Genomic DNA, 16,142 nt, shown 5'->3' on the forward strand with positions numbered 1-16,142 from the left:
AGCGTCTGGTTGCTCCTCATTACACACCAGACCAACAAATATTCTTTACATTATCAACATATGAATCACTACAAAACGTATTGTATGACCTCTTATACACTATATTATGCCCAGCCTTTGGAACTCTGGTTTTCCTAGATATGGCTACTATATTGTGATCACTACATTCTATGGATGTGGATACTGCTTTAAAGCAAATTTCTGCAGTACAATATTCTATTGGCTCTATATGAATTATTGGACAGCACCTGCCTACTTTATGTACAGATTGTAAAACATTTTCAGTCATTTAACTTTTTGGAAAGAAAGTCTTTTCCCAACCTTATCTAGTTGCAGGTGCATGGAGGATGTAAAAAAACATTATTTGAAAAAAGACACTCCAGCTCGCTGCCAATATTCATATATCAACAATTTAGTGGACTTTATCTCTCTCTACTCCTTTAGCCCAATCATGGAAGCCTTCGGCAACGCCAAGACCGTCTACAACAACAACTCTAGCCGGTTTGGGAAGTTTGTTCAACTGCACTTCTGTCAGAAGGGCAACATCCAAGGCGGTAAAATCGTGGACTGTATCCTTTACTACGCTATTAACATCCATAGTGTGGACAGAATTATGTTTTCTACATGTCCTGTTCAAGTTCCTATAGGAAATGCTCCAAACTGCTGCCAAGCACTCTTCAGTGAAGTGTTTAGGTGATGATTTATTAGCGTGCTTTATTAGTGTGCAGTGTGCTGTTCTAGTTTCAAACATATGACAATCTCTGTTCTGGTGAGTTAGAAAATGGGACAATCAATGACTAGGTGTCGAGATAGAAAACTCTGCTTTCTCTCTGGAACTATTTTCCCTCCTATCTTTTCACCTACTTTGAGGTGTGACTCTCCCTCTCTCTTTTCTCTCTTCACTCTCTCATCTGTCTGTATATTTCTCTCTCCTTCATCTTCCCCTCTTCTTTCTAAAAATCTATGCCAGATAATTGTCATACATGAATCTCAATGTGGAGCATCCGACTTTCTAAAGGTAATATATGCCTTAACTACCACCTTTCTGTGCAAAGACCTCCTAGAGAAGGTAAATATTATCTTTCTCTCTCTGTCTCTCTCTCTCCCCATTATCCCCTCTCTCTCTGCCTCTGGCAGTTGGTCGGTCTCTCTCTCTCTCTCTCCCTTTCTCTCTGTCTCCCTCTCTCTCTCTCTCTCTCTCCAATGTCATTGTGTTGCTATGTGTCCTGTTGGAGGTGTGCGTTGATGGTTGTGTCCTCTGCCCTATCAGAATCGAGTTGTTAGGCAGAATCCAGGGGAAAGGAACTATCACATCTTCTATGCACTTCTGGCTGGAACCAATGCAGAACAGAGGGGTGAGTGACAATATGATACATGGGTCAAACCAAAACATAACAGAAGGGTGTAGCTATCTCGTAGTTTATTTTCTACATGGGGCAAAAAGGCCCCCAAAGTAAGATCCAAGCCCACTTTAGCATCAAAACTGAACATTGAAACCAGTAATAGCCAAACTTTATAAGATCTGGTGGCCTGCCTCGCCTAAATCGAATAAAATGTTATGTCACATGCTTTGTAAACAACAGGTGTAGACTAACAGTTAAATACTTACTTATGGGTATTTTTCCAACAATGCAGAGTTAAAGATTATTCAGTTCCATTAAAAAAATTGAAATAGTGATACGAGGAATAAATACACAGTGAATAACAATACCAAGTAAAAAATAACATGGTTATATAAGGGGCGAGTGTGAAATTGTATGTGAGTGTGTATGTGACATCATTATGCATATGCATGCGTTGCGTGTGTGTAGAGCCCAGTGTGTGTGCATAGTCAGTGCAAGGTAGCAAGAGGGTGCAAAAAAGGGTCAATGCAGGTTAGTCCGGGTAGCCATATGATTAGTCTTATGGCTTGGAAGTAGAAGCTGTTCAGGGTCCTGTTGGTTCCAGACTTGGTGCACTGGTTGCTGTGCGGTAGCAGAGAGAACAGTCTATGGCTTGGAAGTAGAAGCTGTTCCGGGTCCTGTTGGTTCCAGACTTGGTGCACTGGTTGTCGTGTGGTAGCAGAGAGAACCGTCTATGGCTTGGGGGTCCTGGATGGCAAGGAGCTCGACCCCAGTGATGTACTGGGCCGTACTCTCCACCCTCTGTAGCTCCTCGGGTGCCTTGCAGTTGTCGTACCAAACGGTGATGCAGCCAGTCAAGATGCTCTCAATGGTGCAGCTGTAGAACTTTTGAGGATCTCAGGGCCCATGCAAAATCTTTTCAGCGTCCTGAGGGGCAAGATGCGCTGTAGTGCCCTCTTCACAACTGCGTGGGTGTGTTTGGACCATGTTAATTCCTTAGTGATGTGGACACCGAGGAACTTGAAGCTATTGATCCTGCTCTACTACAGCCCCATCGATGTGGATGGGGGCGTGCTCGCCCCTCCGTTTCCTGGAGTCCACGATCAGCTCTTAACTGATGTTGAGGGAAAGGTTGTTGTCCTGGCACCACACTACCAGGTCTCTGACCTCCTCCCTATAGGATGCCTTATCGTTGTCAATGATCAGTCCTACCACCATCGTGTTGTCAGCAAACTTGACGATCGTGCTGGAGCCGTGCGCGGCCATGCAGTCGTGGGTGAACAGGGAGTCCAAGAGGGGACTAAGCACACACCTCTGATGGGGCCCCATGTTGATGGTCAGCTTGACGAATATGTTGTTGCCTAGCCTCACTACCTGGAGGCGGCCTGTCAAAAAAAGTTTTGAGCTTATGTTGCGACCATTTGTGGTAGATGGTGGCATTCTGTCATTGCACAACACTATCACAAGGGGGAGGTAGAACGCTAACCTATCGGTAGTCTAAACTGCAGCAATTAATGGAGGCGTTTTCAGTCTGAGAGTCCTCCTCTGCCACTAGAGTCCTGCATCAGGCAACAACAAAATAAACTGTTGATTGTCCTGGAGTTAAGAGACAACTTGGGTAAATACAAATGGGGGAATTTCACTTGACGTGGACTGACGATTTTCAGATAATAGGCACGGTGGGCTTTTGGTTTCTCTCCCTCTTAAAAAAACAGAAATAAATCATGCTAAATAACAAGCTGGCTTTATTTACAAATTAGTAAGAATGCCTCACCCCATGTTCAAGAATGGCCTTTTTCCCTTTTATTCAGATTACAATCGCTCACTTTCGGTTATTTGAAACGAAGCCATAGAAAGTTGGTTGCAATTTCAGTAGGAAAAAAAGTAAGGAACTTGTCTGTCGGCATTAAAGACCAAAATTGGTTAAAGAAAATTGTGATTAAATAAAAATATATACCAGTTTCATTTAAGGACCGAAAAATTGACATATAGACTGCAAAATAGTTGGGAAGCTATTTTTGATATACCAATTCCATGGCACGTGGTTTATGAATTAACACACAATTTTCCATTCCTCCTGAAAGCCCTAATATTAAAAACAGCCAAATGCATTCTCTCCGTCACCCACACGCACTTTAAACATTTGGATAATAAAGCATTTAAAGGCTGACATTGATGGATTTTAATACTTCTGACAACCAAAATTCTAACTCCACCCATAACTTTTGGACTTTTGAACATTTCCAGAAGGCATGGATTATTAGAACCTACTGCAGGCCTAAAAGCCATGGGTACAAACAAAGTTTCCATGATGGGTAATTAGCAGGACAATAGACTCTTCAACCAACTATCAGCAGGACAACAGGCTCTTCCCATGCAAATGAACTGAATCCCCCAAAAACATTTCCACTGCATTTCAACCCTGCCACAAAAGGACCAGCTGACATCATGTCAGTGATTCTCTCATTAACACAGGTGTGAGTGTTGACGAGGACAAGGCTGAAGATCACTCTTTTCATGCTGATTGAGTTCGATTAATAGACTGGAAGCTTAAAAAGGAGGGTGGTGCTTGGAATCATTGTTCTTCCTCTGACTACCATGGTTACCTGCAAGGAAACACGTGCCGTCACCATTGCTTTGCACAAAAAGGGCTTCACAGGCAAGGATATTGCTGCCAGTAAGATTACACCTAAATCAACGATTTATTGGATCATCAAGAACTTCAAGGAGAGCGGTTCAATTGTTGTGAAGAAGGCTTCAGGGTGCCCAAGAAAGTCCAGCAAGCGCCAGGACTGTCTCCTAAAGTTGATTCAGCTGCGGAATCGGGGCACCACAAGTACAGAGCTTGCTCAGGAATGGCAGCAGGCAGGTGTGAGTGCATCTCCACGCACAGTGAGGCGAAGACTTTTGGAGGATGGCCTGGTGTCAAGAAGGGCAGCAAAGAAGTCACTTCTCTCCAGGAAAAACATCAGGGACAGACTGATATTCTGCAAAAAGTACAGGGATTTTACTGCTGAGGACTGGGGTAAAGTCATTTTCTCTAATAAATCCCCTTTTTCGATTGTTTGGGGCATCCGGAAAAAAGCTTGTCCGGAGAAGACAAGGTGAGCGCTACCATCAGTCCTGTGTCATGCCAACAGTAAAGCATCCTGAGACCATTCATGTGTGGGGTTGCTTCTCAGCCAAGGGAGTGGGCTCACTCACAATTTTGCCTAAGAACACAGCCATGAATAAAGAATGGTACCAATACATCCTCTGAGAGCAACTTCTCCCAACAATCCAGGAACAGTTTGGTGATGAACAATGCCTCTTCCAGCATGATGGAGCACCTTGCCATAAGGCAAAAGTGATAACTAAGTGGCTCGGGGAACAAAACAGCGCCAACTTTTGAAAGCCAGTCACCGCTTCCCCCCACCCCCCATGTTAACAAAACGTATTCTCCTATTTTCTCCTCGCTAAATAAACAGTACTGTAGTTGCCCAGATACTTCCCACCTTTCCCTCAGCTATACATCCTATAACATCTGCCTCCATCTAATCCTTGTTTCGTGTTACTGAATTAGGCGCTGTCTGTCAGATGTATAATTTTGTATTTTGGGGGGGAATAGAAACACGATTATATTAATCAAATTAATTCAGCTACATTTCTTAAAATAAATCCTGTATTCTATGTTCTTACAAAAAAAGTTTTTAAATTCTCTAGTACAGACAATATAAAAACAGTCAAATGCTTCTCAAAGATGCCCTCTGGTGGTCAAACGCTCACCAACTAGCGTTAATGACAACAATGATATGACACTTACAGTAAATAACGTGCCATAGAATTCTGCGGCAGCACGCAAGCTGTGCTGTAGTACCACACAACTTTTAAAGGAAGAACCACTGTATATAATGTTAGGAGAAACACTGGATTATACAACAATTACACTTTTAACCCATTATTGAGTCTTTCTTTTTTCCATGACAGAGGCCTTCAGTTTATCCCCGCCAGAGAATTACTACTACCTAAAGCAATCTGGCTGTGTGGCAGACAAGACAATCAACGACAAAGGCACTTTTCAGGACGTACTGGTATGGCCCTCCCATCTCTATCAATGGTTTATTGTTGATGATACAGTTCAGGGCATTCAAAAGTTACTTGCTGCAGCAAGCGGTACATTTTTAACCGAACATTCGTGAGGTGATGCCAAGCTCATTAGCAATCATCTAACAATAACCCATACATTTAAATACATTTCTGAAATATGCCCATGGCAATGTTATATCCCCTTTGAAGCAAATGTCGTTTTTTTGCTAATATACAGTACTTTTTTTGTTCGCTTTTTATTGCCCAGAACGGTTGTAAAAAAATTGACATTAGTGGAACTACAATTTGAAAATGTCAATGACAGGGTCTTGCCACAGGGTCTTACAGCTGCACCTCATACCACAGAGACACTAAAGCACCAGATTCCACTTATAGTGGTCTGGATTCAACTTTACTTGGTTTGTTCAGGGATATGGTAATGAATTGAATTAAATTGTGTCTGGACAGATTGAATATATGGAAAAACTATATATTGTGTGATTTGATTTTTTTTATTCAATTTTTTTCTTGGGGGCACAGCTGCCTTTTTTGGCAGCATCAACATTCTGTTAATTTGTGTTGTTTTCCATCCCAGAATGCAATGCGGACCATGCAGTTCACAGAGGAGAATATCTGGGAGATCCTTCGGCTCCTGGCGGGAATTCTTCATGCCGGGAATATCGAGTTTATGACGGCCGGAGGAGCTCAGGTCTCTTCCAAAACAGGTTAATGTCTCTCCTCTTTTCTCTCCTTCCTCTCCTCCTCACATTCCCCTTTTTCCTTGAGGTACTACCTATGATATGCTACTTTCCTTGAGATTCTCCCTATCCCTGTCCTAGTTCTGGGTTTTCCAAGTTTTAAGAACTGCGCTGAGATTAGCTCTCCCCTATGCCTTAGCGCTAGGGTAACCTTAACCTTTTGCCTCAGCTAAACAATAATATTCTGCCTAGTGCCCACAAAGCTTTGAAATGTGATATCAACCTTAACTGTCATAACAAGATTGCTGTTTAGAAATAACCTTGATTTAATCACATTATGAATAAATGCATCTAGAGCAGTGGTCACCAACCTTTTCTGAGTCAAGATACTTTCACAGTTAAATATGATCTACCACTTAGATTATTTAAAAAATATAACATTAACCCAATAAAAACAGTTGTGTAGGAATGAGGTTTGTGCAGTGAGCCTAATACATTATCACAGCATATTGGATATATGCCTGGCCTGCCAATGTTGTTCTTCTCAGAACATATTAGATTTCAAATCTCCAGCTTTGATAAAATAAAATAAAATCAGTTGGTGTAGCATTTGCAAGGCACAACTGAGCATAAGTTGAAATAATTCATAAATAATTCGCTTTTTTTATTTTACTGGACTGATGGTACCTGAATCTGATGGTCATGGTGCTTTCAAGACAACTGGGAACTCGGAAAAGACAAGGTCAAATCATGATGTCAGTGATCTTCAGGTAGAAAAGTCAGAGCTCTAGAAAGATGCCTGAGTTTCCGACTTGGAATTACGAGTTGTATGACCGTTCAAAACTATTTTTCCCAGTCAGATCTAGTTTTTTTCCCCCCCAGAGTTCCCAGTTGTTTTGAACATGGCGTTAGTCTCAGTGGAGGGAGGGGGGGGGGGGGGGGAGCAACAGCAGAGGGTCCACCATCTGCTGCTGCTTTGATTACCCGGTGAGCAAGGTTTAACGCCAACAGCGCAATAGACACACACAAAAAAAGGAGTGCAAGCCTTGAGAATTGGCTTTTCTACAGAAATGTTTGGGGATCGACTAGGAATGCCTTTAAGATCAACCAGGTTGGTGACTACTGATCTAGAGGGGCATAGACGGATATCAAATCAAATTTTATTGGTCACATACACATGGTTAGCAGATGTTATTGCGAGTGTAGCAAAATGCTTGATGACAGCACAGCAAAGGATATCTATTGTACAGTACTTATTACACCCCCACATCCCTTTTCTAAAATACCACTGTCTGTGTGTCTGTAGCACTGGGCAGGACAGCAGACCTCCTGGGCCTGAACTCAGAACATCTGGCCGAGGTGCTGACCCACAAGTCCTTGATCCTACGGGGTGAGGAGATCTGCACGCCACTCACCGTTGAACAGGTAACCTAACCATGATGACAGAGGGCACCAGTTGACCCCATTGTTTAACTTCTTACGGTATAGGGGACGCTTGCGTCCCACTTGGCCAAAAGCCAGGGAAAATGCTGCGCGGCAAATTCAAATAAATCACATGTGAGATACTAAATTAAAGCTACACTCGTTGTGAATCCAGCCAATATGTCAGATTTTAAAAAGGCTTTTCGGCGAAAGCTATTATCTGATGATAGCACAACAGTAAACAAAGAGGGTAGCATATTTCAACCCTGCAGGCGCTACACAAAACGCAGAAATAAAATATAAAACATGCCTTACCTTTGACAAGCTTTTTTTGTTGGCACTCCAATATGTCCCATAAACATCACAATTGGTCCTTTTGTTCAATTAATTCTGTCCATATATATCCAAAATGTCCATTTATTTGGCGCGTTTGATACAGATAAAAACAGCTTTCAAATTGCGCAACGTCACTACAAAATATTTTAAACGTTGCCTGTAAACTTTGCCAAAGCATTACAAACTACTTTTGTAATACAACTTTAGGTATTTTTAAACATTAATAATCGATCAAATTGAAGACTGGTTTATCTGTGTTCAATACAGGAAGACAACAAACCCAGCTACTTTTCAAGTCTTGCGCAACTCTCAGTGTTACGCAGTTCCTAGATGGCCGTACTTCTTCATTGCACAAAGGAATAACCTCAATCAAATTCCAAAGACTGGTGACATCCAGTGGAAGTGGTAGGAACTGAAAGAAATATATTCCTAAGAAATATAGTTTCCCAATGAGAACTCACTGAACAGACAGAGACCTCAAAAAAATCTGATTAGTCCTCCGGGTTTTGCCTGCTACATAAGTTCTGTTATACTCACAGACATGATTCAAACAGTTTTAGAAACTTCAGAGTGTTTTCTATCCAATACTAATAATATGCATATCTTATATTCTTGGCATGAGTAGCAGGAAGTTGAAATTGGGCACGCTATTTATCCAAAAGTGAAAATGTTGCCCCCTAAACCTTAAGAAGTTAACATCAGGAAGTGGCTTCACTCCTTTGCGACACTAATCCCTCGACACACAAATATTTGACCCCATGGTCAACACCTGACATTAGGGCAGATAGATAGGCCAGGGGCATGAGTTATGCCATAGGGAAACATTTAGGGCTGGTGTTTCATAGTCAATGGCGCCTACCCAACTGTGAGGCTAGCCACCAACTTTGTGAAAAAATACTTTGGTTTCAATGTCAATGGTGGCTTATCTCTACCTCGTTTACATAGGTCCTGCTAGACAAAACAAAGCATTCATGGTCTCTTACAGTTATGTGTGACCGCCGTTGTTGTCAGCTTTTGAAGGCTGGGTGTGTATTGGCCACTGACCCTGAACCATTTCCCCTTGCATGACCTGGGTTGCGTTTGCTAGGCACTAAACTTAACATTTTAAAACATTTAAAAAAAAGAAAACATGACATACAGATTAGTCCCTCACTGTTTCACCTAGTTGTCTTGCATTTGGTGCCTAATGAACCCCACCCCTATCATGTGTCTGATTTAATCTCTAAAGCTAGGAGTGTAGCTGGCCAGGCTAATCACATTTGACGCTGATTCAGCAGATATGGTCAGCAGATAAACAGGAGACACAACTAGTGCCAGACTGGATTATCACCGATGACGTTGCCACGAGCAGCACCGCAGATATTGAGATGAGCGAGATGCAAGACTTGGCGCACACAGTCACACACACAGTATCTGTGCATTTGCACGGGTTCGCTGTTGGGTGCCCTGGCCTGTGCACACGCCAGGGCATGTGACTGTGTATGAGCTGTGTATGTGACTGTGTGAGAGTGAGGTCTTGTATCTCTCTCACCTCAATATTTGCAGTGCTGCTTGGGGCAATGTCATTTCTCTGAGTTTAACTTTATGGTCAGGCGGGCGATGGTCTACTTGTGATAACCGGCTCAAGTGTCTCCTGTTCATCTGCTGACCATGTCTGCTGAATCAGCATCAAAGCCTCACGCTTCAACGCTCTTAACGGAAATGCTGTTTAATTTCTGCATCTGCATCTGTCATATCTCTGAGTCTATCTTTAATAACTTGGCTTGTGTAGGAGATCATATGTAGACTATTTAAACTAGCTTTTATAAATAATTTATGCATCTGGGGGTGCTCTGTCATGTTTCCAGAAATGACTACATTGGACAGAAAGGAGCACACCTCCCTATCCGAAGTGCAGGTATTTTGCAATCAGAAAAAGCAGAAGCAGATTGTGGAAGTCACCTTTTAAATGCATATTGCAAAGCACAAGTTGCTTATCTGCGTGTGTTTGAATCCCAGCCACGGTATGAATGAATTCATGGTTACACCAAGGGATAGTCAATTTAAAGGTCATCCAGAGTCATTTAGATTCCTATTTTACTTGAACGAGAACAGGGCAGCTTCCTTTTTTGTAAAACTGTGATGTCATTTCCTTTTTCACAGGCGGTGGATTCCAGGGACTCCATGGCGATGGCACTTTATTCCCAGTGTTTCACCTGGATTATCCGGAAACTCAACAACCGTATCCGAGGGAAAGAGGACTTCAAATCCATTGGCATCCTAGACATATTTGGATTTGAGAATTTCGAGGTTGGTTGGAAAAAAAACATTTTGGTAGTTCAAGGTGTAATGTCTGAATCACTTGCCTTTTTGATACATTAACTAAATGATCATGTCTTGTATATCTTAGTCAGGAAACTCACTGATCACAAGCAATGATGTACGTTCATCTTAATGTTGATTTCTCATATTGGCTGTCACCATCAGTAATGAATAAAAATGGCCTCCAGCAAATCCAGCCAAACTACTTCAAATCAACTATCAGTCATCCATGAGACAGTTCACCCTCAAGGGCAACAGGTGTTTATCATGACCTAGATAACTCTCAAACTTAAGTAGTAGATTTGCACATTCATTATGATGTCTATGATCTTAGTGTTCCCTATAAGAGGCCCTGCATTTACAAAACATCCTAGAGGAGGAGGGCTGACAAATTCAGTTTAGCCTTTTAAATTATAATGCATGATAGGGGGGACTGATCCTAGATCAACACTCATACTCTGAGTTGCTTTGTGAATACAGGTGCAGATTTACAAACAAATTAAAGATGGTGAATTAAAGATTCTTCCACCATTAGAGATGGTGTGTTGGGCCAGTAACTGAAAGGTTGCTAGTCCAAATCCCTGAGCTGATAATGTGAAAATCTGTCGATTTGCCCTTGAGCAAGCGACTTAACCCTAATTGCTCCAGGGTCGCCGTTGATTAAGGCAGACCTGGCCGTGACGCCACTCTCAGGGGGAGTTGGGGTATGCAAAAAACACATTTGTGTGAAATAGGACAAATATAAGCATCCACCAAGTTATTATGATAATACTTGTAAGTAAAGTGAAATTGTAGAGGTTCATGTTGTAACTGACTATTCTTACAACATGAAACCCTGTTGGGAAAATCATCAGGAGCAAATCATTACAAAACAAATCACTTGGCGGATGTACCCCATGACCCCCCCCCCCCCATCAAACAATTGTAAATATTTAGTATGTGAGTCTTACATGGGTCTCTCTCTCTGACAGGTCAACCGCTTTGAGCAGTTCAACATTAACTATGCAAACGAGAAACTTCAGGAATACTTTAACAAGCACATCTTCTCGCTGGAACAACTTGAATACAACAAGTGGGTAGACCTCAAACATGAACTTTCACATTACATTTAGACAGTGTTACAGCCTATCATTTTTATAAATATGTATTCTATTTACAGTTTATCAGAATGTATAACATGTATGCTAATTTATAAAACATTTAGAAGCATGTGTAAAAATAAGAGCTTATTCATGAAGGTTACTATAAAGTGTTACAGGTTAACTTCAATTTCAATTTGATTGGCTTATGGTTTAGTTTTTCTTGCTCCATCAGGGAAGGGCTTGTATGGGAGGACATCAACTGGATGGACAACGGGGAATGTTTGGATCTGATAGAGAAGGTATGTCTTTTTCAATCCTACTTGAATGGGATTTTTCTCACGTTGACACTGCTAGAATTTACACTTGTGAAGCAGGTTTCATATTATGGTGATGCCTGCCACAAGGTTGGGCACAGGAGCATTGTCAAATGTCAATCTTTTCAACTTTGACTGTAGCAGCCTGATGTACGCCACTTGTAAGCGCAACAGCAACCCTTAGGAACTGTAGTCCCCTTCAATTGGGAACCAACGGCTAGCTCAGTGCAATGCCATTCTAGCCGTTATAATGTGAAATCCCTTTGACCTGGCGACAACGTTACCCAGACAAATGCTGAGTGGTCTTGATCTACCAGAAACAATCATTTCTATATATAAAAATACACTTATTTCTATAGATAGAAATATGTTGTAAATCTATTGATTAGAGTTGTCATGGAAAACAATATACTGTTTCCGACTGGTTATGATAACATCTGTCTATTTTCTTCACAGAAACTGGGTCTCCTTGCACTGATGAACGAGGAGAGTCATTTTCCCAAAGCCACTGACGGCACTCTACTGGAGAAGCTCCACAGCCAGCACTCGGTGAGTCAAGTCCCATTGTTATGACGTCACCAGTCGATAGCTTTAGTGGGCCTGTTGAAATACTTGAGGGGCATTCTTATACCCACACGTCGGTCTGTCCATCCATCCTTATATCCTCCCTTCTTTCTTTCCATCCATAAGGATGATCTGATCAAGTTGGATTGGTGGAAACAATCCCTGATCTATGATTACTTGGAGGAAGGAAGGATTCATCTCTAAACTATTCATACAGCTTTGTATATATATATATATTGAAGACCCCCATGTTGCTTTTCCTCAGTGATTTGAAAGGATTGTAGTTGACAGCAATGTGGCAGAAGCTACTGTAACCCTAGATGGAGTTTTCCAACACTGCAAAATCATACAACATACTTTAAGAGAGGCTGGCTACTTTTTTATGGAAAGCCAAACAATGGATATGTTAGCTAATTTCGGGGCTAGCTGCCTCCTCTACATTCATAGCATTGGCACCCAGTGCTATTACAGCTTGGTTTGAGTTACGCTCTGATCTCACCAGTGGGTGTAAAGAAACACTGAGTAGAATTTTGATTTGGAATACATATGAGCGCAGCTCGTAAATATCCCTATAAATATTTGCGCTGCAAAATGTATAGGAGATTTATTAAATTGATTTATTGGATTATGAAAGAGTTACAGGGTATATTGGATATAGTCAGGGTTGGGTAGGTTACATTCTAAATGTAATCTGTTACAGTTACTAGTGTCAAATTGTAATCAGCAACGTAACTTTTGGATTACCCAAACTCAGTAATGTAATCTGATTTCATTCCGTTACTTTTAGATTACTTTCCCCTAAAGAGGCATTAGAAGAAGACAAAAATGTATGTTACCAATTTATTGCAGTATAAATCAATGTTAAAGTTTACATAGCTGGCTATATATATATATATATATATATATATATATATATTATATTTTACTTTATGGGTTGGTTATGTAGGCTTCTTCTAACCCATCGCTTTCTACTACATATAATAATAAGATTAAAGTCTATCAGAATTCCATTCAATCCAATAAATGTTATACCCCTTGATCTTCAAGAATAGGACTTTGAAATATGGAAGTATAGATTAGCCAAATTGTTTTACCTGAGCATAACCCCAAAACGAAGGACTTATTAGCCAGCCCTACTCTGTTTATGATTTTGTTGTCATGGAGGACTGATTGGGCTCATTGCTTAGAGTTGAAAAATAAATGCTGCACTCATGGAATGGCATGCTTTGAGCACTACTGAAAAGTGTTATGTACGTGTGAAAAATGAATGCCATATTCTGCATTAGCTATAGACCTATTGTTTACCTTTTTGTTGGTGACACTTTGATATCTTGATAATATGCAGCTGTTTAAAGGGAAAATCCACAGATGAAACAATAACAAAATCGGCACCCCACCTCTGTTTTGGTAAAAAGTTGAGGAATGGGCCTGGAGAAATGTAACCACTCTCAGACGAATAGACAGAGCTATGGATGCAAGGACCGACCATCCATGATGTCAACATTACATTATCCAACATTTCAAGTTGGATAATCTTTGGATGCCGACAGCAGTCGCACCATTGGAAGACATACACAGTGGCAATAAAAAGTATGTGAAGCTTTTGGAATTACCTGGATTTCTGCACAAATTTGTCATAACATTTGATCTGATCTTCATCTTAGTCAAAACAATAGACAAACTGTGTTCTTAAACTAATAACACACAAATGATTGTATTTTCCTGTCTATATTGAATACATCATTGAAAAATTCACAGTGGAAAAAGTATGTGAACCCCTAGGCTAATGACCTGTCTAAAAGCTAATTGTAGTCAGGAGTCAGCTAACCTGGAGTCCAATCAATGAGACAAGATTGGAGATGTTGGTTAGAGCTGCCCTGAACTATAAAAATCACTCACAAAATTTGAGTTTGTTATTCACAAGAAGCATTGCCTGATGTGAACCATGTCTCGAACAAAAGAAATCTCAGAAGACCTAAGATAAAGAATTGTTGACTTGCATAAAGCTGGAAAAGGTTACAAAAGTATCTCTAAAGGCCTTGATGTTCATCAGTTCACAATAAGACAAATTGTCTATAAATGGAGAAAGTTCAGCGCTGTAGCTACTCTCTCTAGGAATGGCCATCCTGCAAAGATGACTGCAAGAGCACAGTGCAGAATGCTGAATGAGGTTAAGAAGAATCCTAGAGTGTCCGCTAAAGACATGCAGGAATCTCTGGAACATGCTAACATCTCTGTTGACGATTTTACGATACTTAAAACACAAAACAAGAATGGTGTTCATGGGAGGACACCACAGAAGAAGCCACTGCTGTCCAAAAAAGAATTGCTGCACGTCTGAACAACGCAAAAGAGCACCTGGATGTTCCACAGCGCTACTGGCAAAATATTCAGTGGACAGATTAAACTAAATTTGAGTTGTTTGGAAGGAACACACAACACTATGTGTGGAGAAAAAAAAGGCACAGCACACCAACATCAAAACCTCATCCCAACTATAAAGTATGGTGGAGGGAGCATCGTGGTTTGGGGCTGCTTTGCTGCCTCAGGGCCTGGACAGCTTGCCGTCATCGACGGGAAAAGGAATTCAAAAGTTTATCAAGATATTTTGCAGGAGAATGGTAGGCTATCTGTCCGCCAATTGAAGCTCAACAGAAGTTGGGTGTTGCAACAAGCCAACAACAGAATGGCTTGAACGGAAGAAAATACGCCTTCTGGAGTGGCCCAGTCAGAGTCCGGACCTCAACCCGGTTTAAAATGCTGTGGCATGACCTCGAGAGAGGTTCACACCAGAAATCCTAAGAATAATGCTAAACTGAATCAGTTTTGTAAAGATAGTCTAAAATTCCTCCTGACCTTTGTGATGGTCTGGTATGCAACTACAGAAGACATTTGGTTGAGTTTATTTCTGCCAAAGGAGGGTCAACCAGTTATTAAATCCAAGAGTTCACATACTTTTCCTACCCTAGACTGTGTATGTTTACATGGTGTGTTCAATAAAGACATGAAAACATATAATTGTTTGTGTGTTATTAGTTTAAGCAGACTGTTTGTCTATTGTTGTGACTTAGATGAAGGTCAGATCAAATTTTAGGACCAATTTATGCAGAAATCCAGGTAATTCCAAAGGATTGTAGCCTACAAAAGCCTTTTCCCACGATCGATCAAACACATTTGGTGTGTCATCATAGTGGTCTCTGACTTGTGGTCAGGCTCGCTCAGGTGGAACAAACTTAAACTTGTGCCTTTTTTCAATGCTGATGTGAATGTCATTGAGAACAGAGAAGTGTGAAAGATTTTTTTTCGCAAACGTCCTTTCTGAATTTAAAAGTAATCTAGTTTTTCAAAAGTATCTGTAATCTGATTACAATATTTTTGCTGGTAACGTAACAGATTACAGTTACTCCCCAACCCTGGATATAATGAATGAGTTTTATGATATTTTGAGATATCCAGAAATGCTTAAAGGATTTTGAAAGGGTACATTTTTGGCATAATAGCTTCAGTTTCTTGTCCTGAAATGGAATAATAATATATAATAATATTGCTTATTTAGATTTCATTGATTCAACTACCTTTTCATCCCACTTACTGTACGTAACAATATAGCTAATGTAGTATATAGGCGTGCAGATCTCTTAGACTTTGATTCTGAGTCTGAAATTATGATAAAGAAAAATATGGGAATTCATTCAATTCTTGTCTATTTCATTGATCCTTCATTGTAGGAGATGTTATCCACACAATTGTCATATTCTAAATAATGTTGGCTCAATTGCATGGTGTGGCTAATAGCATTATGTGGTGGATAGCCGATAATGCTAACGCAAATCTTTTCTCATGTTACAGAAAAACCAATTTTATGTGAAACCACGCGTTGCTGTGCACAACTTTGGAGTGAGACACTATGCAGGCGAGGTAAGAGTTGTTCCTGTCTGTAACACTTTAGTTAAAACCGCAAGTATAATGCAATATGATGCCTGTACAATGCATTTTAAGACTTGTCAGGAGCTTATC

General features: G+C 40.7%; 1 protein-coding gene across 1 annotated transcript in view; it reads left to right on the forward strand.

Moving 5' to 3' along the window:
- myo10 (myosin X) overlaps positions 1-16,142 on the forward strand; it is a 253,221-nt gene that overhangs the window by 166,159 nt on the left and 70,920 nt on the right. The window contains exons 6-16 of the mRNA XM_065013323.1: positions 445-569; positions 1,056-1,069; positions 1,271-1,355; positions 5,310-5,413; positions 6,004-6,133; positions 7,413-7,531; positions 10,007-10,153; positions 11,137-11,237; positions 11,480-11,546; positions 12,018-12,110; positions 15,975-16,043. Of these exons, the coding sequence (XP_064869395.1) occupies positions 445-569; positions 1,056-1,069; positions 1,271-1,355; positions 5,310-5,413; positions 6,004-6,133; positions 7,413-7,531; positions 10,007-10,153; positions 11,137-11,237; positions 11,480-11,546; positions 12,018-12,110; positions 15,975-16,043 (1,054 nt within the window). The remainder of the gene's footprint in view (positions 1-444; positions 570-1,055; positions 1,070-1,270; positions 1,356-5,309; positions 5,414-6,003; positions 6,134-7,412; positions 7,532-10,006; positions 10,154-11,136; positions 11,238-11,479; positions 11,547-12,017; positions 12,111-15,974; positions 16,044-16,142) is intronic.

The sequence above is a fragment of the Oncorhynchus nerka genome, linkage group LG9b (genome assembly GCF_034236695.1).
Source record: "Oncorhynchus nerka isolate Pitt River linkage group LG9b, Oner_Uvic_2.0, whole genome shotgun sequence".
NCBI lineage: Eukaryota > Metazoa > Chordata > Actinopteri > Salmoniformes > Salmonidae > Oncorhynchus > Oncorhynchus nerka.